The 25,994-nt window shown below is 46.5% G+C and overlaps 1 protein-coding gene across 1 annotated transcript; it reads right to left on the bottom strand.

Moving 5' to 3' along the window:
- On the bottom strand, positions 1-24,130 carry LOC136335760 (histone-lysine N-methyltransferase PRDM9-like). The gene is made up of 12 exons (XM_066276856.1): positions 24,081-24,130; positions 23,866-23,973; positions 20,387-20,658; positions 19,956-20,023; positions 17,891-18,084; positions 15,237-15,841; positions 14,375-14,480; positions 13,054-13,145; positions 4,602-4,676; positions 3,802-3,972; positions 2,856-2,932; positions 1-130 (listed from the first exon to the last, which is right to left on the bottom strand). The coding sequence occupies exons 2-12, from the start codon at positions 23,945-23,947 to the stop codon at positions 1-3; spliced, it is 1,872 nt and encodes a 623-aa protein (XP_066132953.1). The 5' UTR covers positions 23,948-23,973; positions 24,081-24,130.
- Between the last annotated feature and the right edge of the window lie 1,864 nt (positions 24,131-25,994).

Genomic DNA, 25,994 nt, shown 5'->3' with positions numbered 1-25,994 from the left:
TTACGGGTCCCAGGCATCCTCTTTTACTGAGCTCTTGGTTTTCTTATGCATGGCTATAAAAGTCAGCCAGCCTAAGGCCCCCAGAAGGACAGCCATGGGGAACCGTAACAGCAGCCAGTCCTCTACTTTACTGCTCAAAGGTGTTAGTAGCCTCATAACAATCTGTATCAAATCCTGCCAACTATGCCAAATGGAAAGCCAGTAGCCATGGCCACCATCACAGCCACCTGGCTTGTGCAGGTTTGCATTACTACAGACTACACCAAATACGAAGCCATTTTTATAGTGTAGAAATCAAAAGCTTTAATCCCATATACAAACAAGGAAGTCTCAGATACAAAGTCACTTATCTGAGGCATAATGGGATTTCTCATAAGAGTGTACTACCGCACATCATGCAACAGTCAAGGGTGTAAAAAAAAGCTTATTCTTAAAACTAATCCTTAGGCTATAATGACTTTGTCAACGTACAGCCTGTCTTCCACACCCATTGCAAACTATAAGCAAGCAAACATATATATTATATTTACAAACTTATTTGACCAACGTATGTAATGCCAGGCATCTGGTGTGCAAGTTCTTGTGTCAGTCTCTGGTGTCTGGCACTTGGGTTCTGGGGTCTGACTTGGGTCTGCAGAACAGTGTTTGGTTTGGTACCTGAGGCGTAGGGTCTGACTTTTGTTTGGGGTCTATTGTTTAGGTGGAAAAATATAGGGTCTGTGTCTGGGGTCCTCAGTCTTCTCTGCTGTGACTTTGTCAATCAGCAGTTGTGGATCTTCTTCTGCTGTGACCTTGTCAGCCAGCAGTTGTTGATCGGCTCCCGACACTGGATCCATGACCTTGGTATAGAGTTTTATTTCCCATGTTTTTCCCTTACTCCAACTTGGGTCTTGAGGTCTTTTGATGGTGACAATGGTAGGGTTACAATTGCTTATAGAACATTGGTAATCTCCTGCATCAATAGGCTCTTTCCCTCCAAACTTAGTTCCCAGGCAAAAAAGATCTATGTCTCTGTCAGGTCTTGGTGGCTTCCATTTACTAGCAAGCGTTTCACAAACCCATGCCTTACAATAAAAGTCAGTGGTAGATCCACAAGTGTGGCACCACACTGGAAGAGGCTCAGGACATGCATAATGTGGAGTATACCACAATGCTCTATTATTGCGAGAGGGCCAACACACCTCATGATTCCATTGTGGTGAGCACAGAGGTTTTCTAGGTCCTAATCTTATAGACCCATGTGCTGCAGGAGAGTCACAGAACTCATCATCATAGAACTTTGAAAACTCTACTCTAAAAGTTACTTGGTTGCCCCATGTTTTGTTTTGTGCTATTATTGTTCCATCCGTTGTCCTGATTAATACCCATTCCTTTAATTCTAACCCATTTACAGAAAGACAATAAACAATTAGCAGTTTTCACATGAGAAAGTGAGTTTTAGAGGTTCTCCGGAGGTTTGCTTGACTTGCCATGTTCAAGACTCCTCCCCAGGGGGTTGAGCCGGTTTGACATTGGAAAAGGTGGATCCAGTAAGGTTGACCACAGAGGGGGTGCTGAGCAGTACCTGGAATGGTCGTTGCCACCACAGATCTAGGTTCCCTCATCGGTGGTTAAGGATCCAAACCCACTATCCAGGGTCCGGTGGTGAAAACTTCTGGGTGTTGTCTCCTGATGCTGCAGCCCTCTCCTCACGTAGCTCTCTTACTTCTCTCCAGATCTGCTGCAATGCCTTTAGTGGCTTGAGGAAGTTATGATTAGATAGCTCTATTTCCTCTCTAGTGAGCTGGGGAACTAGAGGAACTTGTTGTCCAAACATGAGCTCATAGGGGGTCCATTTATTAGTGTACAGTGTACATCTAACCCAGAATAGGGCAAAAGGGAGTAACTCTACCCAGTTTTTTCTGGTCTCCTCCCTCAACTTAATTACAGTTTCCTCTAAAATCCTATTCATTCTTTCTACTTGCCCTGAGCTTTGAGGCATGTAAATACAATGTAATTTCCAATCAATTCCTAACCTCTTAGCTAACTCCTGAGAAATCTTAGAGATGAAAGCTGGTCCATTAGCAGATCCCATTGCTATGGGGATTCCATGTCTAGGGATGATCTCCCTTAGTAGGATCTTACAAACTGTGGAAGCGGTTTCAACCTTGGTGGGAAAGGCTTCTGTCCATCCTGTATAGGTATCTATTAGTACAAGTAGATACTTGTATCCTGGTTTCCCTTGAGTCATTTCTGTAAAATCTATTTCCCATAATTCTCCTGGGCACTCGCCCCTATATCTAACTAAGGAGGGAAGCTTCTTGTTTATGGCATTGACCTTAGCACAAGTCTTGCATCTGGAAACTATCGATTGTACTATATTTCTAATCTGGGGTCCCAAGTAGTACTTCTTGATTAGTTGTTCTATCTTATTTTGCCGTAGGTAGGAACTTGCATAAATTTCTTTACTATTTCTCCTATAATTCCCTGAGGATAGTAGAGTTTGGTATCTGGAAGTTTTATCTATCCTCGCTTATTTTTTTTACCCCCTAATTGCTTCCCTTCTTGCTCTTCTTCAGGAGTATACTTAGCATCTGAGGGCAGCAAAGGTTGAGGCAAGAGCGGAAGAATGTCTACAATTCCTTCTTCCGCAGCTTCTCTGGCAGAAGCGTCAGCAAAAATAGTTTCCTTGAATAATGGGAGAATCTCCTTTTTGATGTCTGTTGCAATGTATTATGCCCACTTTAGAGGGAAGCCAAATGGCATCAAGCAGGGCCAGGATCTCAGTTTTATTTTTAATTTCTTTTCCTCCTGCAGTTAGCAGACCTCTTTTTTTGTAAATGGCATCGTAAATGTGGGCAGTGGCAAAGGCATACCTGCTGTCCGTGTAGAAGTTGGCCACCTTTCCTTCAGCTATCTGGAGGGCCTGCGTCAGTCCGATCACCTCCACTCGCTTCGCAGACGTACCTTTTGTAAACGCCCTCTGCCACAAGTTTCTGTCCTGGGTAGTTACCGCTGCTCCTGCATATCTCTGTCTATCTTGAACACAGCTGCTTCCATCAGTGAACAGCATGAGGTCTGCATTCTCGAAGGTCTGGCCTGGCCCCTGTTACAGTGTCCAGTATCTGCCTGCAATCTTGGACCACTGTTGGGTCCGGTAAGGGTAACAAAGTAGCAGCGTTTAGGGCTGCTTTCTTCAAAAACTGTACTGCCAGGTGATTCAATAGCTGAACCTGGTACTGTGTCAATCGCGCATTGGAGAGCCACCTATCTGGTGGTGCACACAGCACTTGCTCTAGATAGTGTTCCCCAATAACTTGAATGTCTTTGCCCAATGTTAGTTTATTAGCTTCCTTAACTAGGTTAGAGGTAGCAGCAAGTGCCCTTAAGCAGGTTGGCCAGCCAGCCGCTACAGGGTCTAGCTTCATGCACAGATATGCTACGGGCCTTCTCCATGGCCCAAGCTCTTGGCTGAGGATTCCCAAGGCTACCCCTCCCTTTTCAGCAATATAGAGCTGGAAAGGTTTGGCCATGTCTGGTAGGGCCAATGCAGGGGCAGATACTAAAGCTTCCTTCAATGCTTGGAAAGCTTTTTTTTCCTTATCTTTCCAATTGAACTGTTCTTCTTTACCCTGAGTTAACTCATGTAGGGGTGGCCAGCTATGAAAACCCTAGTATCCAAAGTCTGCAATACCCCACTGCTCCCAGAAACTCCTGTACTTGCCTCTTGTTAGTGGGTTCTGAAATCTGTAACACAGGCTGGATCCTTTGACTGGATAATGTCCTTTGTCCCCCTTGTAAGTTATACCCTAGATAATTTACAGTTTGGGTGACAATCTGGGCCTTCTTGGCAGAGACTCGATACCCCATCTGCTGGAGGTCCTGGAGTAGGTCTAGGGTGGCCTCCTTCCATTGTTCTTCTTCTGCTTCGGCGATGAGGATGTCATCCATATATTGGAGCAGCACAATCGATGGGTGGGCAGTGCGGAACCCCTGCAAGTCCTTGCTCAAAGCCTCATTAAAGATAGTGGGGGAGTTCTTGAACCCTTGGGGAAGCCTGGTCCATGTATATTGCCCCACTAGTTCATTCCCTGGATCATTCCATTCAAAAGAAATATCTCTTGGCTCTTGGGGGCCAGTGCAATACAGAAGAAAGCGTCCTTCAAGTCTAGTACTGAGTAATAGATATGAGTAGGGGGCAATGAGCTTAACAAATTGTAGTGATTTGGCATTGTGGGGTGAATAGTCTCTACCTGGGCATTTACTTCTCGCAGATCCTGCACTGGGCGATAATTCTGGGTCCCAGGCTTCTGGACTGGGAGCAAAGGTGTGCTCCAGGCCGGTTGGCATTCTCGAAGGATGCCTGCCATTAATAGGCACTTCAAATGCTGTGCTATGCCCTGCTTAGCCTGTGCAGGTATGGGGTATTGCCTCACTTTACTGGGCCAGAGGTGCTCAGCAACTGCACTATGACAGGTGGCTGGTGAGCAGCTAGGCCTGGTGGGTTGGTTTCTGTCCACACCCTGGGCACCTAAACCACAACTCCTTTGGGACCCCCGTGGCTTTGTCCCTACCTTCCTGCAGGGCTGCCATCAAGTATTCTTCAATAGGGGCACCGTTACCTCTAGGCTGACTTTTTTGCCTTCTTCTTGGGAACTGCTGTCTCCTTGCTTGAAGGTGATCATGACTTGAAGTTTCTGCAAGAGGTCTTGGCCCATGAGAGGATAAGGACAATCTGGGATGACTAGAAATGAGTGGGTGATAGTGCCTCGGCCCAAATTAGTAATTCTCCCAGTGGCCGGTGGGTAAGTTTCTGCTTTTCTCGTTACCCCTACTATCTTTGTAGTTTCTTTCTGTATTTGGACCTGTGGTTTCTTCAGAACTTAGGAGGTGGCTCCCGTGTCAACTAGGAAGTCTATTGGCTTTTCTCCGACTGTTAAGGTGACCATGGGCTCCTGGGAGCTGACGGAAATTGAGCCCTGACCCTGTAAGTCTCAGGTTTGGAGCATGACCTCTGGGGCTTGCTATGGCTATGGGTGTCGGCCCTTCACATTGGGCATTATCTCCTCCAGTGCCCTTTTTTCTTGCAGTATGCACACTGGTCCTTGTGTATTCGCTTTCACTGTTGACCTCTGTCCTTGCCTCGTTGTTGCTGCTTCCCTATTCCTTTCCCTTCTGACTTATGAGTGGCAAGGAGGATTTTTGTTTTGTTTTGTTTTGTTTTTTACAGGGACAGAGTCAGAGAGAGGGATAGACAGACAGGAATGGAGGGAGATGAGAAGCATCAATCATCAGTTTTTCGTTGCAACACCTTAGTTGTTCATTGATTGCTCTCTCATACGTGCCTTGACCGTGGGCCTTCAGCAGACCGAGTAACCTCTTGCTTGAGCCAGTGACCTTGGGTCCAAGCTGGTGAGCTTTTTGCTCAAGCCAGATGAGCCCGTGCTCAAGCTGGCTACCTTGGGGTCTTGAACCTGGGTCTTCTGCATCCCAGTCTGATGCTCTGTCCACTGCGCCACCGCCTGGTCAGGCGCAAGGAGGATTTTGACAGCCGCTCCCCCTATGTCTGGGTCGTCCCTATTTATGAATATCTTCTGAGCTATTTCTAGCAACTCACTTCTATTTTTCCCTTCAAATCTTTCTAACTTCTGAAGCTTCTTCCTAATGTCTCACTCAGCTTGCGTCACAAAGGCTATATTCACTAGCCTGCAATTTTCTTCAGCCTCTGGATCTATGGGGTATAAACCCGGTAGGCCTCTATTAGCCGCTCTAAAAATGCAGTGGGGGACTCTTCCCTTCCCTGGATAACCTCACTTACCTTACTGAAGTTAGTGGGTCTCCTGGCTGCTGTCTTTAAGCCCCGTAACAGAGCCCGGCAGTACTGGAAGAGTGCCTCCCTTCCACCAGAGGTATTTGGGTCCCAATTTGGGGGTTGTTTAGGAAGGACATTCGCGACTTCCACATCTGTTCCCCCGTCCTCTAAAACAGCCTTTGATGCTTCTCTAATTAGCCTGTTCATTTCTTCTGTAGTAAAAAGAGTTTGTAAGTGCTGTTGACAACCATCCCACGTTGGCTGGTGGGTCCTAAAAACAGTCTCAAGCAAGGATATTAATCCCTGCGGTTTCTGAGAAAAGGGAGGATTTTGAGGTTTCCAATTGTATAAATCACTGGAAGAGAAAGGCACATAAATAAAATGGGGTGGCGCACAGAAACTCGCATCTGGTGCCGGTGGTGCCTCCCAGAGCAGCAAGATGGCTGCCCCTCCCGCCGAAGGAGGAACGGCCACACCTCCTGCCAAAGAAGGGAAAATGGCGGCAGCTCCTCCCGCCAAAGAAGACAAGATGGCCACTGCTATCCCCGCCACATAAACCACCCCTCCTCGGGTGTGAGGTGAACTTGAAAGCCCGTTCACATCTTGTCGGGAAGAATCAGGTTCTGCCTGCCGCCGATAGGGTGGAGGGAAATTCACCAGGTCTAGGTGGTCCTCTAGGGGCTTGGGAAAACCAGGGTAAAGTCTAGATGATGGCATGCTGGGCCATGCCAGGGGGCTAGCTTCTCCCTTTTCTTTCTTGTCACCCTGCCTTGCCTTCTGATTATCTGCATTAAGGCACACTGCCCTTCTCTCTCTTGCTGTCCTTTATGTATTTCCTGATATAACCTGGCTTTTTAGTGGCGATATCAATCCACACATCTATATACAAAAATTGGTCTGGATGTGGCACCTGGTAGATAATGGCCTGAACAGCAAACACAATAGGGAGATAAAAGTGCCCTCAGTGGGCCACCCTATGTTGAAGGCGGGCCATTCTAACTGGCTTAAGGTCCAGAGGGTTTCTCGATCTGGATGTGGCCCTAGTACCCCTGGACCCTTTTCTGGAAGTCAGAAAAGTTGTTTAACAGGCACTCGAGTGGAGAACCGTGCACAGACTCTTGTTCTCTCATTCTCTTGTATCCCGCTCTGTCTGCTTCTAAACCTTCAAGAATTAACAGAACAATCATCAAATCCCCAGCACCGGCCCTGGCCAGTTGGCTCAGTGGTAGAGCATCAGCCTGGAGTACAGGGGACCCAGGTTTGATTACCGGCCAGGGCACATAGAAGAAGTGCCCATTTGATTCTGCTCTCCTTCCTCTCTGTCTCTCCCTTACCCTCCCGCAGCCAAGGCTCCATTGGAGCAAAAGATGGCCTGGCCGCTGGGGATGGCTCCTTGGCCTCTGCCCCAGGTGCTAGAGTGGCTCTGGTCACAGCAGAGTGATGCCCCAGAGGGACACAGCATCGCCCACTGGTGGGCAGAGCGTCGCCCCTGGTGGGTGTGCCGGGTGAATCCCGGTTGGGCGCATGCTGTAGTCTGTCTGGCTGTCTCTCCTTGTTTCCAGCTTCAGAAAAATACAAAAAAAAAACCCAGCACCAATAGTCAATCTAATAAGAGTAGCAAATTGTATCACACTCAACTAAGTCATTCAAGCTCAGACAAAACGCAGTGCAGCGCGGTGCAAAAATTTCTAATGTGACCGGTCACTCCTAGAGTTAACAAATCCTTTCAGAAAGCGGCGTCCCGCTTCTGAAAGCCCTGGGAGCTTACCAGTTGCGTCCCACCTACTACCTCAGGTTTATACGCTCCAGAGCCTAAAAGCCACACCAAGTGAGGATCCTCAGTAAATACTTACTCACCCCGAGCTGTTCCTCCGGTCTCTGACCCAAAAACTTCACTGAGGGAGATCCCGGATGAGCCCCCAGGATGTAGCATGCACCGGGTACAAGAACAGACGTTGCAGACTTTCAGGAGTATAGATGTTTCTTTATTGGCCAGATTAACCTGCGCAGGGTTGAACTCCCATGTGTCCGGAAACAACGTACCCACAAGCAGATACAAATGAGAATCGCCCCTGGCGCTTCCGGCTAGGTCTTTATATATCCTAAGTAAGCAAGCATTAAAAGAAGCAGATCTAGTAGTTACCTATTCGCTAAGGGGGTCACACACAGCATAGCAACAGGGGCTGGGTCTAGCTCATTGGCAAATTTCAAACATAAACTTCTGATAAGGGTCTGTGACCAATGGAATGCAAACTTTTATCTTCTTTGTTCTCAGCCTTACAGGGTCCCTATCATTACCTCCCTGTCTCTGCTTCTACACTCTGTCAATCTTAGCACACTTTCCTAAATCTAACAATTTGAACTTTCCTTGGTTCTTTCAATTCCATGTATACAAATTCGCTGGGCTAGAAAGAGAGAGAGAGTAGGAATAAGACAGAAATGTGGCCAGTCCCCCTGCCCCTAGACCTATTTTTGTAGAGATTTTTAAAGCAACGAGAAGAGGGATTACCTCTACAGCTTGCTTGGACCTTAGATTTATGACTAATGTACTAGGAATTAAAAAAGGCTCATGGGGTAGGATTAGGTTGATATTTGGGGTGAGATAGATTAGGGTACAGGTTTCTGTTCAATTAGTAAGCAGACATATATAGGTGTTGGTCCCATATGAGAAAACCCCTGATTGGGTGAGGCAGGCTGAGACATGAATAGAGACTAGAAGGACAAGGGGTCAATTTTGTTTCTCTGTTTCTGAGCTCTAGATGGTCAGGGTGGAGGAAAGAGTCACCCTTAGCAGCACTGGGAGTTGTCAGGATCATGGTGTGTTGACTTGTCTGCATGAAACTCAGTCCTTGGGTGATGTACAGCTGGAAGAGCCTCTTGGACAGTCTTTGAACAGTTTGCTGAGTAAACTATAAATCCTGCAAGTACTTAGGGAAATTGTGGTAACAGTTCTATATTTTGCATTAGAGTTTAGGTCCTATTGATCACTGCTTCTAGCTGGAATTAGCAGCATGTCCCAGGCCACCATAGGAATGGGGCATTGAGACAAGAGGTATAAAGGATATACTATACATTAAATATAGCAACAAAATCAAACTGTCAATACCCACAGTAGAGATCTTTGAGGGATAAATAAAACTCAAATATTCAAGTAAGGCAGTGTAGATGGCCTTTGTGTTTACAAGAAATGAGATTAGTTTATCTGCTATTTGAAAGAAATTCTTTAGGTTCCTGAATGATGTCCTTGGGCCTTCAGTGGCAATTCCCAGCATGCTGGGCAAGGTCATATCACAGGTAGCTGGAGCAGGGCTAGAAGAGACTGAACCCTCCTTACATGGAGCAAGGGAGCAGCTTACCTTCTCGTATTCCTTTTTCCACAGAAAAGACGTGTCTATAGGTGGGGCTAGGAAGCCTGGCAGACTTCAGTTCAATGACCTTTCTTTCCACTCTGGAGGAGGGCCCTGATGATATCCTATGAAGCCCTTTATTGTTCTGAAGCCTTTAAGAGCATATGCCAAAAGCTGGTATTTCCTGGCTTCTTTAGGGTCTTATTTTTCTTTTCTGGTACTTCCTTGGTCATTATAGACCTTAAAAGCCATGTACAGCAAATGTCACTGAGGGGCCTGACTAAGAGAGCAAACTTGGGAATCCAGTGTCTAAAAAAGCCTATTAGACCAAGGACAGAATATATTTGATTTGTGGTGGTAGGTGGTTGGAGATTGTGGAGGCTCTGAGTTAGATCTAGGGTGAGACTTCAGGTGGTGGGGGTTAAGGTGATGCCCAGATAGATTACAGACTTAGAGTGAAGTTGAGCCTTAGCAGAGAAGATACAATATCCCTTCACAGTGAGGAAGTTAAGAATGGTGCGTGTGTGTTTCCTTGAAGCAGGCAGGGAGAGGCTGCAGAAGAGTAGATCATCTACATATTGTAAGAGAGTACTAATTTTGAGATTGCATGCTGCTAAATCCTGAGCTAGTGCCTGCACAAACAGGTGTGGGCTTTTTTGATTGCCTAGGGTAAGACAGTCTATGTACAGGTAAACAGAAAGTAAAGAGTCAGGGTGTAGAGGATGGTAAAGAAGACATTCTTGAGGTCCACGATCCTGAAGTGAGTGGTGTTTGAGGGAATATGTGACAATAACTTGTAGAGATTATGGACTACTGGATGGAGGGAAACTATTGCCTCATTGATTAGGCATAAGTCTTTTAGGAGGTGATAATCCCCTGAAGGTTTTTGGACAGTAAGTTTGGGAGTATTGCAGGGAGAGTCTGTAAAGAGGAGTAACCCTGGTTTAAAAGACAGGTAATTATTGGTTTAAGGCCTTAGAAACAGACACAGTTACACATTAAAAAAAGACTTTACATAAAAGTTATGCATTAAGGAATTTAAATGAGTGGGCTTTACTTGTTTCAATTCAAATTATACTAGAGATATTTTCTAACAAGGAAACATGACAGATTACTTACATAGCTTTATATACAATTCTGCTTTTTAAAGTTTTTCGAGATGGCAGTGGGTTGCCATAGAGGGGAGGAAGTGGGAATGCAGACGACGGACAGTGTGAGCAGCTGGATGGAAAAGGAGGGTCAGAATATGCAGGACGAGGGGGAGAAGGGCACAGCTATAGCAAAAACTGGTGGGGAGAGGGAAATGGGTAAAATACAGCAAAGCCAGTGGGGAGGGGTCAAAGAAGAGAGACAGACACTGCAGCCAGAAACACAGCTTCTAAGGAGGGGGGAGGGAATGAAGAACACAGTGGAGAAGGGAGGGGGCTCTTGGAGGGAAGAGAATAGAGCAAAAGAAATTTGTAGAGGAATTAGAGAAGGGTCCTGAGAGAAGGGTGCCCTCAGAGGTCAGGCAGGAGAAGGAGAGAGTTGGGAGTCCACGGAGGAAAAAATGTTAGGAGCAGAGCTTTTAGGTGAAGTTTGTTTGGCCAAAACCGGCCTGCATGTAGAACAAGCAGTACAGAAATTAAGGACAGGAGAGAAGGGGGAATAAAGCCTGTTACTCTGGTCTTCTGGACTCCCATGTATCCGCTCATTTAAATTCCTTAATGCATAACTTTTTTTTTTTATTAATGGTAATGGGATGACATTAATAAATCAGGGTACATATATTCAAAGAAAACATGTCTAGGTTATTTTGTCATCAAATTATGTTGCAAACCCCTCGCCCAAAGTCAGATTGTCCTCCGTCACCCTCTATCTAGTTCTCTGCGAATGCATAACTTTTATGTAAGGTCCAAGGCCTGCACACGTAAGGAATCTCTGATGCCTTCCCCATCTGGTGGCAAAAATGGTCAAGTCTCTTAAGATATAGTGATGGTACTAGAAAGCAACCTGGCAAGGTTCCTAGACTTTTAAGGAAGTGTGTAGAAACTAGCCGCTCAGAGTAGAAACCTCTCAAACTGTGAAACTCAGAGAGTAGGTTGAGTCCCGAAGGAGTAGAGGAGTAGTCTCTGAGGCCTGAGATTGGGAGAAGCCCATGTTCTGAGGGGAGCCTGGCTGGACTGTTTGGACGGAGAGTAGCCCACACTTGAGCAGACTGGTGAGAGAAGGGGGGTCCCCGCCTTCAGTCACATTTCTGAGAGGAGAAAATCTCCATAGAAAGAGAGACTCAGATAAGAGGTCGTCAACCCAAGGCCGAGATCCCAGGACGTAGTAAAAGGCCTGGCTAGGCAGGCCTAGATTTTTGTATAAGTCCATAAAGGAGTAGAGGCAGACCACCCATAGATATGGGGTCCGAAGTCAAAACCGTCCATCCAGGAAGGGGTGTTTTCGATTGAAATGTGGAGGCCAACCCAGAAAGGGGAAGGGAAAATATTTTTATTTTTCTGATCCAGCAGGGGTTCAGGACAGGGTTAGACTACCGGCCAATCAACCTTACAATTACACGTCCAAATAGAATCAGGGAGTAAGCCTGGGACGAGCTGCCGCTGCCCATTACTTCCTTGTTTTAAGTTTGGATGGCAAAGAGGGATCGTCCAGGCAGTTAGTATTCTGTACCGGGTTCCGGCACCAAATGTTGGAATCCATGGGAGTCCGGAAGACCAGAGTAACAGGCTTTATTGAAAGGAAGAAAGGAATCCTGCCGGGCTCTTCTCCAGGCAGAAGAGAACCAGCTACAAACTAGGGGTGAGTTATATAGTTTTTAGGAGAGCCTGAAAAGATACTGAGGCAAAAGTTCTGGTATGTCTGGAACGCTCCTCCCTGGGGGGCTTTGAACAGGTGGGTGTTGAATCAAAAGACCTGGTATGGGCCTTGGCTGGTTGGCTCAGTGGTAGAGCGTCGCCCCGATGTGCACGGGACCTGGGTTTGATTCTGGGACAGGGCACATAGGAGAGGCGCCCATTTGCTTCTACACTCCCCTCCCCTCTTTTTACTCTGTCTCTCTCTACCACTCCCACAGCCGAGGCTCCAGTGGAGCAGGGATGTCCCGGGCACTAGGGATGACTCCTTGGCCCCTGCCCCAGGTGCTAGAGTGGCTCTAGTCGTGGCAGAGCGATGCCCCAGAGGGGCAAAGCATCGCTCCCTGGTGCATAGAGGGTCGCCCCTGGTGGGAGTGCCGGGTGGATCCTGGTCGGGCGCATGCAGGAGTCTGTCTGACTGTCTCTCGCCATTTCCAGCTTCAGAAAAATACCAAAAAAAAAAAAAAAAGTCCTGTTATGTCAGGAGCCCCTCCTTGGGGCGGCTTGTCAGCTTCTTAAAATTTTTGTCTCAGGGGCAATAGTCTAGTAAGGATAAGGTCTGACAGGTAAGCGGAACATCAAGAGGGAAGTTTTATATAGTGGAGAGAAGCAATTTTTTCTTTCTTTTTTTTTTTTTTGCATGAGACTGACAGAGGGACAGATAGGGAAAGACAGGAAGGGAGAAAGATAAGCATCAATTCTTTTGGGGGGCTCCTTAGTTGTTCATTGATTGCTCTCATATGTGCCTTGACCAGGAGCTCAATCCAACAACCTTGGGCTCAAACCAGCAATCATGGGGTCATGTCTATGATTCCACACTGAAGCCTGCAACCTCACGCTCAATCAAGCTGGTGAGCTTGGGGTTTTGAACCTGGCTCCTTTGTGTCCCGGTTTAGTGCTTTATTCACTGCTCCACTGCTTGTCAGGCACCATTCTCATTTTATAGAATAAAATTAAAAAAAAAGGAAGTTGAGCAGCTTGCCTTAGGTAGCACAGCTGGTGTGGGCAGAGCTGAGATTCAAAGCAACTACTGAATGATCCAGAGTGCATGTAGTATGCACCATGAGATTCTTACCCTGTAGAGGCCAGTGAGGAGAGTGAGGGAGACCAGGTGCCCAGACTGAGCCAGGTACACAGACATGCACAAGCACAAGCACATGTTCTTCCCTGGTTTACACCACTGAGACACAGAGGTGAGGAAATATGACAGGAGCCAAGAGAAGCCCAGGAAGGAAGGTTTTGAGCCTACTAGAAAAAAAGGCTTCACTTCCTGGGAATCAAGGAAATTACTTTCCTGGTGAGTCTGTCACAAATCCCTCGCCCTGGGCAGTAAGCGAAGTAGATTGACAACAGACTTCCACATTTCCAAGGGTTCAGTTTCTGTGCATGAGAGGGTGAGTTCTCTGTGGCTCTCCTGAAACTCTCTGGTTTCAGTGACAGGGGGGAATGAGGTATGTGCTCTTCAGACTTTTTTTTAAACTTTATTCATTTTAAAGAGAGGAGACATAGAGAGAAGGGAGGAGCAGAAAGCATCAACTCCCATATGTGCCTTGACTAGGCAAGCCCAGGGTTTTGAACCAGCGACCTCAGCATTCCAGGTCAAAGCTTTATCCACTGTGCACCAAGAGACCATGGAGGATTGGTGTTGACATTCCCATAGCACTTAAGCAACCATTTGTCTAGCTCATCTCTTATTGTGAAAGCAAAGAATTTGTTTAACCAGTTACATCTGTACAGATTACTCTTGTGAGGGAAGGGGTCAGTAAACTCCTTCTGAAGTCCCCTCAGAGCTGTGATATGACCCATGTAATAGCTATGGCTGTGGAGATGCAATTTTATGCTAATAACTTGCTACCCTCTATGCAAACATAAGGCTTCTCCCCTGAATGCATTCTCTGGTGACTGTGACTCACTCACACACGCTGCATAGGTCTTCTCCCCTGAGTGTGTCCTCTAGTGTATGAGATTTACCTTCTATGTTAAACCTTGCTTGCATTCCCTGCAAACATAAGGCTTCTCCCCTGAGTGTATTCTCTGGTGTCTGAGGAGCTGGAATTTTCTTGCAAAGCTTCGCTCACACTCCCTACAAACATAGGGCTTCTGCCCTGAGTGTGTCCTCAGGTGTGTGAAAAGATGAGACTTCCGTGCAAAGCCTTGGTCACACTCCCTGCAAACATAGGACTTCTCCCTTGAGTGTGTTCTCTGGTGTCTGAGAAGATATGATTTCTGGGCAAAGCCTCGCTCACACTCCCTGCAAACATAGGGCTTCTCTTCTGAGTGTGTCCTCTCGTGTCTGAGGAGATCTGCATTCCGTGCAAAGCCTCGCTGACACTCCCCGCAAACATAGGGCTTCTCCCTTGAGTGTATTCTCTGGTGTTTGAGGAGATGTGACGTACATGTAAAGCCTCGTTCACACTCCCTGCAAACATAGGGCTTCTCTCCTGAGTGTGTCCTCTGGTGTATGAGGAGATCTGACTTTCGGGCAAAGCCTCGCTCACAGTCCTTGCAAACATAGGGCTTCTCCCCTGAGTGTATTCTCTGGTGTCTGAGGAGCTGTGACTTTCTTGCAAAGCCACGCTCACACACCCTGCAAACATAGGGTTTCTCACCTGAGTGTGTCCTCTGGTGTATGATGAGATTTGACTTCCATGCAAAGCCACGATCACACAACCTGCAAACATAGGGCTTCTCCCCTGTGTGTGTCCTTTGGTGTCTGAGGAGGTCTGACTTGCATAGAAAGCCTCTCTCACACTCCCTGCAAACATAGGGTTTCTCCCCTGAATGTGTCCTCTGGTGTATGTGGAGATGTGACTTCCGTGCAAAGCCACGCTTGCACACCCTGCAAACATAGGGTTTCTCCCCTGAATGTGTCCTCTGATGTATGAAGAGATTTGTCTTTCGTGCAAAGCCATGCTTGCACACTCCGCAAATATAGGGTTTCTCCCCTGAATGTGTCCTCTGGTGTATGAAGAGATCTGTCTTCCGTGCAAAGCCACGCTTGCACACTATGCAAACATAGGGTTTCTCCCCTGTGTGTGTCCTCTGATGTATGAGGAGATCTGACTTCCATAGAAAGCCTCGTTCACACTCCCTGCAAACATAGGGTTTCTCCCCTGAATGTATCCTCTGGTGTTTGAGGAGATCTGACTTCTGTGCGAAGCCACGCTCACACACCCCACAAACATAGGGTTTCTCACCTGAATGTGTCCTCTGGTGTATGAAGAGATCTGACTTCTGTGCAAAACCATGCTTGCACACCCTGCAAACATAGGGTTTCTCCCCTGTGTGTGTCCTCTGGTGTCTGAGGAGCTCTGACTTCCATGTAAAGCCTCGTTCACACTCCCTGCAAACATAGGGCTTCTCCTCTGAGTGTGTCCTGTGGTGTCTGAGAATATGTGACTTATTTTCAAAGTCTTGCCCACACTCTCCATACTTGACAGCTACAATTCTTGACATTCCCACTCCCATAGATACTTTGCCTGTGTCCACTGAATTTACTTCCTGGCCTGTGCTGGGCACTTCCTGCATCATTCTCTCTTGCTCACTAGAGCTTCCAATGTGTTTTTTAGGAGGTTTGAAAAAATCCCTTGAAATACTTTTCTGCCTGGACCTTTTAAGCAAAGGTCTGGACTTTTCTTTGTCCTGTTGACCTTCAGCTTTGTCATCCCAGCTGTGTGTATCAGTATGTTGCTGCTGCTGAACTGGATGCTCTGGGCATGGATCCTTTGATTGGAGCTGTTTTCTTGTAGATGTTCCTGGGAGAATCTCATCGGGGTGACTGCGTTTCACGTGCTGGGTGAAGAATTTCTGACTGGAGAAGGCCAGAGAGCATGAAGGACACGGATGTATCTCTGGCTTTGGATCTGCTGAAAGAGTAAATTTTGGTCAGGGTAGATGTTGATAAGAGTGTGTGGGTCATACGTTTTGTCTGCTGTTAAGACTTCTCTCATGAGTCATTCTTATGGGGTTGACAGTGTAATCTCTCTCTTCCACAAAGTGTTTCTTTTTTTATTTTTTATTTATTTATTCATTTTAGAGAGGGGAGGAAGGAGCAGGAAGCATCAACTTCCATATGTGCCTTGACCAGGCAAGCCCAGGGTTTTGAACTGGCAACCTCAGTGTTTTTAGGTTGACACTTTATCATCTGCGCCACCACAGGTCAGGCCCACAAAGTGTTTCTTTACAGTGTATTTTTTTGTTTTTTTGTGTTTTTTTTTTTGAAGCTGGAAACAGGGAGAGACAGACTCCCGCATGCGCCCGACTGGGATCCACCTGGCACGCCCACCAAAGGGTGATGCTCTGCCCTTCTGGGGCATCACTCTGCTGTGACCAGAGCCACTGTAGCGCCTGGGGCAGAGGCCAAGGACCCATCCCCAGTGCCTGGGCCATCTTTTCTCCAATGGAACCTTGGCTACGGGAGGGGAAGAGAGAGACAGAGAGGAAGAAGGGGGGGTGGAGAAGCAAATGGACACTTCTCCCATGTGCCCTACCTAGGAATCAAACCCGGGTCCTCCGCACACCAGGCCGACGCTCTACCGCTGAGCCAACCGGCCAGGGCCTGGTTTTTTTTTTTACATTCTGTTTTATCTTTTAATTTTTGTACTGTATCTTCTTTACAAATCCAGAAAGCCCATATCAAGGGTCCTTTCTGTGCATTGCAGATTAGGAACTGTCAGGGGCTGTTTCACCCCTTGTGTGAGTGGAACAATGCTGACCTTTCTTATATACACCTAGCGTTTAACACAGTTGTTTGGAAAGACAATAGGCACCAATTAACAATTGCTTCCCTCATAGTTTCCCACAGATGATACACTGAAAATGTCCTTCCTCAGGCCTCACACCAAATATTCATACTTGATTTAATTTAGTGTCAGCCCATTTCATATACAATGGGAAGTCCTGTTTCAAAATATTTCCCCAACTATACTTTTTAAAAAATTGATTGATTTTAGAGAGACAAAGACAGGAGGAAGAAGAAGTAGAAGAAGAAAAAGAAGAAAGAAAGAGAGAGAGAAAGATAAATGCATTTATTCATTTTTCTACCTAGACATGCAGTCATTGGTCATTTCTCGTATGTGACTTTACCTGCTTCAACCTTGGTATTACAGGATGCTGTAACCGACTGAGCTACCCAGCCAGGGCCCCCAACCATACTTCTTACATGCTTTACTCCTATCCCTCTCCAGCTAATCTACCATCCTCTCTCACTTGGAGATGAACTAATCTCTGAGAGAATTCCCCACTGAAGTGCATTTTCAAAAAATTAACAAAGCAAATCTTAGAGAATAAGCTGAGAACAGCACCATTGTCCCACCTCATTCAGGAAGGTTTCCAGTGTCTCAGCTTAATCACAGCACTGTATTTCCAGGCTGCTGAGCATCTATCCGACATCTGCTCTTACCCTGTATGCTAGACAAGAGCGGCCCTCAGAAAACAGGCCCTGGACAGTTTGCTCAGTGGACAGAGTGTTGGCCCAGCATGTGGAAGTCCCCAGTTCAATCCCCAGTCAGGGCACAAATGAGAAGTGACTATCTGTTTCTCTTCCCCTTCCTCTCTCCCTTCTCTCTCTCTTCCCCTGCCAGCGCCAGTGCATCAACTGGTTCAAGCATCAGCCTGATAACTCAGTTGGGTCAAGTGTTGAACTCTGGCCCTGAGGATAGCTTTGCTAGTCCAAGCGTGGACTTCAGACTGGGGTTGTTGTGTGGATCCTGGCCGGGGCACACGAAGGAATCAGTCTATCTCCCCTACTCTCACTTAAAAAAATTAAAGATTTTCCCTAAGAATCAAAGGCATTTGAAATCATTCCTTCATTTCTGAAGCATCTGATTTGAAATCTTACTGACTTTAGAGTGTACTTTGAAAATTTCTAAGGTGAGTGCTCTCTTCTTTCCATATAGAATAGTTGTGCCCACCTCCAGGTGCTGCGAGCTTTCTCTTTTGCTTGCTGCCGCACTTGATGCCCAGCTTCTGGCCAAACTCATCACTGTACCCGACCAGCAGCTCACAGTCTGGCCTGATGTCCCGGCATGTTCGGTAGAAAATCTGCCTGTGATACTGAAAGGCCACCAGGTTCTGCTCTTCATCATTCCGGGCACAGTTCACATACCTGGGATTGAGGCAGATGAAAGAAAAGAAACCCACAAACGAAGAGTTCTTACTACCTCTCAGATCCACGTTTATCTCTGCACCTGACACTCGGGCTCTGATGTCACCCGGTCCCACAGTGTTCCCGGAGAACCTCCTGTTCAATGTCTGAGCCTGTCACCATGTCATATAACTTCCAATGTCCAGGTCCTGCATACGGTGCTCGTCCTGCCTAATACCATTTTCCAAAGCCAATTCCACACGTACCCTTTAACCTGATTGGCCGTAAAACCCAGTGACCTGTAGCTTCTTTAACTCAGGTTCTGTTTTATATCACAGAACTTGCTACTTGATGTTGGAATCTGTGCCTAGATTAGTTTACATCATTCAATACTCAGCCTAAGTCCATCTTTTCTTGAGAGGTCTTTCTCCATTCTCCTCACATTTTATTTAGGTAGCATTTGATGCCTCACCTAGGTTTTCATAAAAACCTGGAGGTCTCCCCCCACCCCAGAAGTGGGGAGGCAGACAAACTCCTGCATGCGCCTGAGTTGGATCTGCCCAACATGCCCCCCAGAGGGCGATGATCAGCCCATCTGGGGCGTGTGTCCACTGCAACCAAAGCCATTCTAGTGCCTGAGGTGGAAGCCATGGAGCCATCCTCAGAACCGGGGCCAACATTCCTGCAATGGAGCCTCGGCTGCGGGAGGGGAAGGGAGAGACAGAAAGGAAGGAAAGGGGGAGGGGTAGTGAAACAGATGGACGATTTTCCTGTGTGCCCTAGCCGGGAATCTAACTTGGGACTCCTGCACGCCAGGCTGATGCTCTACCACTGAGCCAACCGGGCAGGAATTGGAGGTCTCTTTGTCTTAGCAAAAGCTTAAAGAACAAAATAGCTTATTCACATTTTGTAGCCCCTGATAAAAGATCCCCTTAGGAAAGTGTCCCTTGATCATTGATCTGCAGGCTTCAGAACTCAGTTCTAGTTAGAAGGGAGGCTGGGATAATTTGCTGCCCTCACAGCTTTAGGCCAGTGGTTGGCAAACTCATTAGTCAGCAGAGCCAAGTACCAACAGTACAGCAACTGAAGTTTCTTTTGGGAGCCAAAATTTTTAAACTTAAACTATATAGGTAGGTACATTCCTTATTGAGGTAGTGTCTGCACGTGGTATTTTCAGGAAGAGACACATTCACAGGACCAAAGAGCTGCATGTGACTCACGAGCTGCAGTTTGCTGACCACTGCTTTAGGCTATCCTTGATTTAAGTATGCTGGCACTGTGCAGTTCTCAAAAAATAAAAAAAATTAAGTTTTGTAAAATCAATTGTTTCACTGTGTCTGCAACTAATTCTACATAAGAAGATGGGTTATATGACCTGCTTAAGTAATTAATACCTTCCTCTAAACTGGAATATATTAAGAGCTTAAATAATGTTCATTAGATCAATTAAAGCAGGAGTCTCAAACTCGCGGCTCACCGAACAATTTTGTGTGGCTCGCAGACTAAATCACGAAGTTCAAAATATTTTGGATAAAATTAAGTAAGCCTAGGGGCCTACTTGTATTTGCCAAACGGCTGTGATCTTGCTCTTTGGCCGACATGCTGAGTTGAGTTTGAGACCCCTGAATTAAAGTGTAACCCAGGACCTCCCAGTTTTTCTCCAGTGCCTAAATTTTGTCTAGCATAGAGATTTATATTTTGAGGACATATGCTATAGTTTTTATCCCCTTTTTTCCTCTATATACCTCTTGCTTTGAAAGAGGACCACATGGAGAAAAAAGAGGAACAGAGCATTGAGGGAGACCACTGAGGGAGGCATAATGAGAATGTAAGATATATGGGCCTGAGAGGGATGAGTGTTCTCATGACTCCCAGAAACTTCTTGGCTTTACCTCATCCAGTTGGCCCAGGATTCATCCTTCCCATCCACATACTGATAGCAGTTTCTCCCTTTAGTGATCTGCATTTCAGGAAGAAAAATTAAAGGTTTTTTTCAGTTGAGGAGGTAATAGAAAAATTATTTCACCCTACTGTCAACAAAGCTCTTTCAGCTGGCATGCATTGCCACTCGTGACCACATGATACTTTTCTTACTCATCACATCTGAGTTGACCTGTCCACTCAGGGCTGGGAGGAGGCATTCCTTTGTGTCTGTACCATTTTGCTCCCACTTAAGCTGTGATTCTCAACAGGAGCTCTCTGGTCTGCTAACTCTACCATATTTTCTCCATCCATGTCCTAGTATGTAGAAGGGCAGGTCTCACCATGCCACAGGAGGGATGTGGGAAGCCACAAGACAGAGGGAGAGGTAAATACTTCTTACCTGCCAGGAGTATCTATTGTTGCCTGCCTCTTTATCTTCTGTGATCCGGCCCTTATAAGGGCCAAAGTGCAGACCCACTGGCAGAGCAGATTCCTCGTTCCACACTCCAAGCCCAGCCTCAGGGATGCCCGATGGTCTGATTCTCAACCCAGGGGGCAGAGTGAGGACTGCATGGTTCGGATGCCCCTTATCCACTGCACTGTCTTTTACAAATGTAGGGGGCCCATGCACGTCACAACTGTCAATGAAGAAGTTCTGACACTTCTCACAATCTGGGGGTGAGAGCAACAGAAATTAGGGAAGGTGTAGTGCATGTTCCTGGACGTATAGAGCTTCAGTGAGAGAGCCCAAGCACTCATATCATTGAGCCTCAATTCTGTAGTGCATGTCCATAGGGGAACGGAATGCTCTAAGGGCCAAATAACCAGATGAAATTATTGTATGAAGAGTTAACATGCTTTCAGAGGGTCACTTACAGAGGTAGTCATCGTCCTGCGGGTCGCTGACCTCTTGGTGCACATGGCCTTTTCTTTCTTGTAGGCTATACATCTTTACTTCAGTCTCCTTTCTCCTGGTTCTAAGTTGGAGAAGAGTGAGTTTGGTGGAGTCTGGAGTGTTAGTCTCTATTTTGTCAGAAAACACCCAATCTCCTCCCATCAAATTATCACCTGTCCTTCTACATACTCTGGTATTTTCCTTTGTCAAATATTGGCTCACACATTCTCTACAATAGTAAGCCTCTACACTGACTACAGATGGCCAATTCCATTTTTGTTTCTAGATCTTCCCATTGTGAGGTTTAAATTCCCAAATTTTAGTTATTCATAAAATATTTATTAAGGGCACAGTATATGTTAGATATTGAGGAAAGGCCTGGTATACAACACCCGCAACATATGGTTGCTGTTATCAGAGATGTATTTATTGGACAATGTGTATCTGTCAGTTATTTTACATTGAATTTAAGCCCTAGCCAGTGGCTCAGTGGATAGAGCATTGACCCAGTGTATGTCCCGGGTGTGATTCTGGTCAGGGTACATAGGAGAAGCAACCATCTCCTTCTTTATCTCTCCCTCTCCCTCTTCTCTCTCTCTTCTTTTCCTGTAGCCAGTGGCTCAATTGGTCCAGCATTGTCCCTGGGCACTGAGAATGGCTCGGTTAGCCAAAGCACATCACCCTGAAGTATAAAAACCAGCTCAGTACACGAGAATTGGGGTTGCCGGGTAGATCCTGGTAAGGGTGCATATGGGATTAGCCTCACTACCTCCCCTCCTCTTATCTAAAAAAATACATACACAAATAAATAAATTGAATACTGTCCAAGAATACATGCCCGTATCTTCATCTTACACATTAGCATTCAAGAGCTCAGAGAATTTGTAAGATTTTCCCAAAGCTCCAATGCTAAATTTACTCTCACTTTAGTAGAGCTTATATCTAGGCCTATCCAAAGTCCACTCCACATACCTAGGCCATCTTATTAGCCTTTCTAGAGGACTCAGAGGAACTGAAATCTACAAATGATTTTCTCCTATCGAATTTTTATCCAGAGTGTTGTCCAGAGGGTCTTGCTTCTCCAGGATGGACTGTGATGCTGAGGACCCAGGTTTGAAACCCTGAGTCTGCCGACTTCAGTGCGGGCTAATCTGGCTTTAGTGCAGGCTTACCAGCTTGAGCACAGGGTTGCCGGCTTGAGCGTGGGATCATAGGCATGACCCCATATTTGCTGGCTCAAGTTCAAGGTCGCTGGCTTGAGCAAGGGGTCACTCACTGTGCTGTAGCCCCTCAGTCAAGGCTCATATGAGAAAGAAATCAATGAACAACTAAGGAGCTGCAATGAAGAATTGATGCTTCTCATCTCTCTCCCTTTTAGCCAGTTTGTCCCTGTCTGTCCCTCCCTCTCTATCTCTCACTAAAATAAAAAAGAAAAAGAAAAAAAATTGGCTGTTCATGTCAAAAATATAATAAAGGTCACTTAACTGGACAGAAAATCCATTTCTTTAACATAAAACTTTCTCTTTTCTTTTTTTTTTTTTAATTAAAAAAAATTTGCCTGACCTATGGTGGCACAGTGGATAAAGCCATGACCTGGAACACTGAGGTCACCAGTTTGTAACCCCAGGCTTGCCTGGTCAGGACACATACAAGAAGTAACTACTAGAAGTTGACACTTCCTGCTCCTGTCTGCCTCCCCCTTCTTTCTTTCTCTCTCATTCCTCTTTCTAGAATCAAAAAATTAAATGTTTTTATTGATTTTAGAGAGAGGAGAAAATTGAAAGAGAAACATTGATTATTTGTTTCACTCATTTATGCATTTAGTGGTTGATTATTCTCTTTATTTTTTATTTTTTAGATAGAGAGACAGACAGGAAGGAAGGGAGAGGAATGAGATGCATCAACTTATAGCTGCAGCATCTAAGTTGTTCATTGATTGCTTTCTCATATGTGTCTTGACCAGGGGACTCTAGCTCAGTCAGTGACCCCTTGCTTAAACCAGCAACCTTGGGCTCAATCCAGCAACCTTGGGCTTCAAGCCAGTGACCATGGGTTCACATCTACAACCCCACTCTGCAGCCAGTGACCCCACACTGAAACTGGTGAACCCATTTTCAAGCCACAACCTTGTAGTTTGGAACCTGGGTCCTCATCATCCCAGGTTGATGCTCTATCCTCTGTGCTACCACCTGGTCAGGCTTCAGTTGTGGATTCTTATATAGGCCCTGACTGGACATCAAACCCAGAACCTTGCTGTATGGGGATGATTCTCTAACAAATTAAGCAACTTGGCCAGGGCTCCTTTCTCTCTTTTTGTTCCAGAGTAGCCTTGTCCAGTCTAATGGTACAGTGACCACCTTGCCTCCTTTCCTCCTTATCCTTTCACCTTTACTCATTTAACCGTCCTTGCCCTTCCTTAATCACCAGAGTCTTTGGACCACAGAAACCATTTGGGTCAAGTTAGAGATCACATCTGTACTTCATCTGTGTTTCAATGCTAGACGATGAATGCAGAAGGACCTTACTGACCACACCCTCATAAAACCAGACACACTGAAGAGACAGCTGACACAGGGCCTGATATGATGGTCCCTACTCTGGCTCACAACCCCAGCTGCCTTAATCACCATGAATAATCCTTTCCGGTCTGCAATGTGGCTGGTGCAGCCCAGGCAGCCCTGTCCTGGAGCACCGCTCATCGGCCAGACCTTCCTTCTCCTCTTGTGACAAAAACTGTTCTGAATGAGTTATTTCTTACATGCTTTTATACTCATATACCATTCCTGCTCATTAACACATCTATAAGTACGTGTAATCATTTACACATGGAAGCAGTGTAGCAAATCGCCCCATACTGCACAATGCACTGTTTGCATCTGGCTCATTTGCTAAACGCAAGCTCTGTCCCTTGTTATTGTTGAGACGCTGGGGACCTGACCCTGGGTCAGTTTCAAATGGGCAGCGCCGCGCCTGCAGCCCCTCACCTCGCTGCCTCTGAGTCCATTCTTCATGCGAGTCCTCAGTGTCCTCCTCCAGGGTTCTGGTGGCCTGCCGGCCGTGAACCATAAAAGTGGGCCGATGGGCGCTGGGCCCTGGGAAGAAATAAAATCGTGGTCCCGAAAGCAAAGCACTAGTAGGAGCAGCCCCGACACTTAGCAGGCCCTCATGCTACCCGCGATACCCACCCGTGCGCCATTACCTTTGCGCAGCAGCGCGTCCAGGTTCCTCAGTCTACATGTTGGGGCAGCGCGCTTTCTCCCAGTCATGCAGGGCGGCCACCCCTCCCAGGAGAAGTAGGCGTGGACGTCCGTGAATGCGCGGGGGCCTGGGGGGGAGACACGGCCACGTGACCCCGCCTAGCTGATGGAAGGGACCGGCTCTCCCCCCGCTGGGTTCTGGCCGCCCCCCCCCCCCCCCCCCCCGCTCACCTGCGGCTCCGCCCACACCCTCCCCGCCTCTCCCTCCGCGCAGCTGCGCAGGCTCCCGTGCGCGTCCTGCTCCAACCACCGGGCGCGCCGGACCCGGCGTGGCTGCACAGGAGAGGGCGCTGAGGCTGACTGCTTGGCCCACGGGGTGCTCGTGTGGGGCTAGCCCCAGGAACCCAAGGACGGGTCAGACTGGGGACTCCAACCATGTCAGTGACCCCCTTGCTCAAGCCAGCAATTTGGGCTTTAAGCCCACGACCTTTGGGCACGGCCAGCGACCATGGGGTCATGTCTATGATCCCGCGCTCAAGCCAGTGAATCTGCGCTCAAGCCGGATGAAACTATTACATTTTCTTGTTCTCTTGAGTTCTTTTATTCTACTATGAAGTGTATTGAACATCGTTATGACTATTTGCTTCGAAGTCTTTATCTGTCCGATTACCCATCTCTATTTCATTAGAATATTTCTCCAAAGATTCTTTCTTGTTCCTTCATTTGGGGTATATTCTTTTGTCTTTCCATTTTCTTTGACTTTCTGTTTTTGTTCCTTTGAGTTGAATGGAATAATCATCCCGCCCAGTCTTGAAACAGTTGTCTTTGTTACATTGTGTGTTCTGTAGTTTCAGCCTGCTGGTTGTAGTTGGGGCGGGGGGAGGTGCAAGCAGTGCCTGTCACCTAATCTGAAGGAGTGGGTTCTGTATGGGCCACCTGGGGTATGTGATCCTCCTTCCCTTTTAATCTGGGCAGGGCTCCTGGTGTAAAAGGGGCTGCGGTTTGTGTGCTTTGTGTGTCCTGTTTTAATTATCTGTTTTCCGAGCACGTTCTGCGCTGGGTTACCTGATTGATTTCTTGTGTCTCACCCTCCATTAGATCCATCGTTTGTCCTGGTGGGGTAACCTGGGTGCACACACAGCCTTAATTTATTCATTCTTCACCTCCGGGTGCCGGGGTCCAGCCCTGGGGGGGGTATCCAGGGGTCACACAGGAGGAGACGGCGTCGGCAAAAATTGAGTGAGAAAGCAGAATGCTTTTCTTTCTCTTTATTCTCTTGTTAGCTTTTACTGCCAGGCATCTCTGCCAAATGCTAGTACAGTTCCTTTTTTATACACACACACCAAGTTACAATTACATGGTATTAATCATTGCTTCTGTTTCACTATGTTTACATGTTTCCAGATAACAGTTAATTTATATCTATAAACTACAAATCAGGTGGCAAATCATTCAAAGTACAACTACAAAATAATTTGAATAGCAATAACAACATTGGTAAAAGCTTTTAAAGGATTAGTACTAACTAATAACTCAACTTTACTGTTGGTGTGAGTCAAGGGGCAGAGAGAGATTAACAGACAAAATCATTAAGGATTAGCAAAGGACCACCGCTTGCTCAGGCAAATGGCCTTGAGTTTATGCAGTGTCCTAACTTTTCTCACAAGATTACCAAAGGCTTTCCCATTAAAAAATTGACATAACATTAAGAGTAACTTTTACTTAAAGATATGTAGAGTGCACTCGCAAGATAGCTTAGTAGCAACATAATTTCAGAAGACATTAATTGCTATTGCTTCTATGGATGCCCCCCCATTCCTCTCATTATTTCTTCAGATAAAAATCTTGGAAAGTACACAAACCTCATGAGAGTGTCTCACTGAGAAAGCCCAGCAACTGCCTTTAGTCATAAAACA

This window comes from Saccopteryx bilineata, chromosome 4, assembly GCF_036850765.1.
Source record: "Saccopteryx bilineata isolate mSacBil1 chromosome 4, mSacBil1_pri_phased_curated, whole genome shotgun sequence".
NCBI classification, from domain to species: Eukaryota; Metazoa; Chordata; class Mammalia; order Chiroptera; family Emballonuridae; genus Saccopteryx; species Saccopteryx bilineata.
This window is presented reverse-complemented; position numbering and strand designations above follow the sequence as displayed.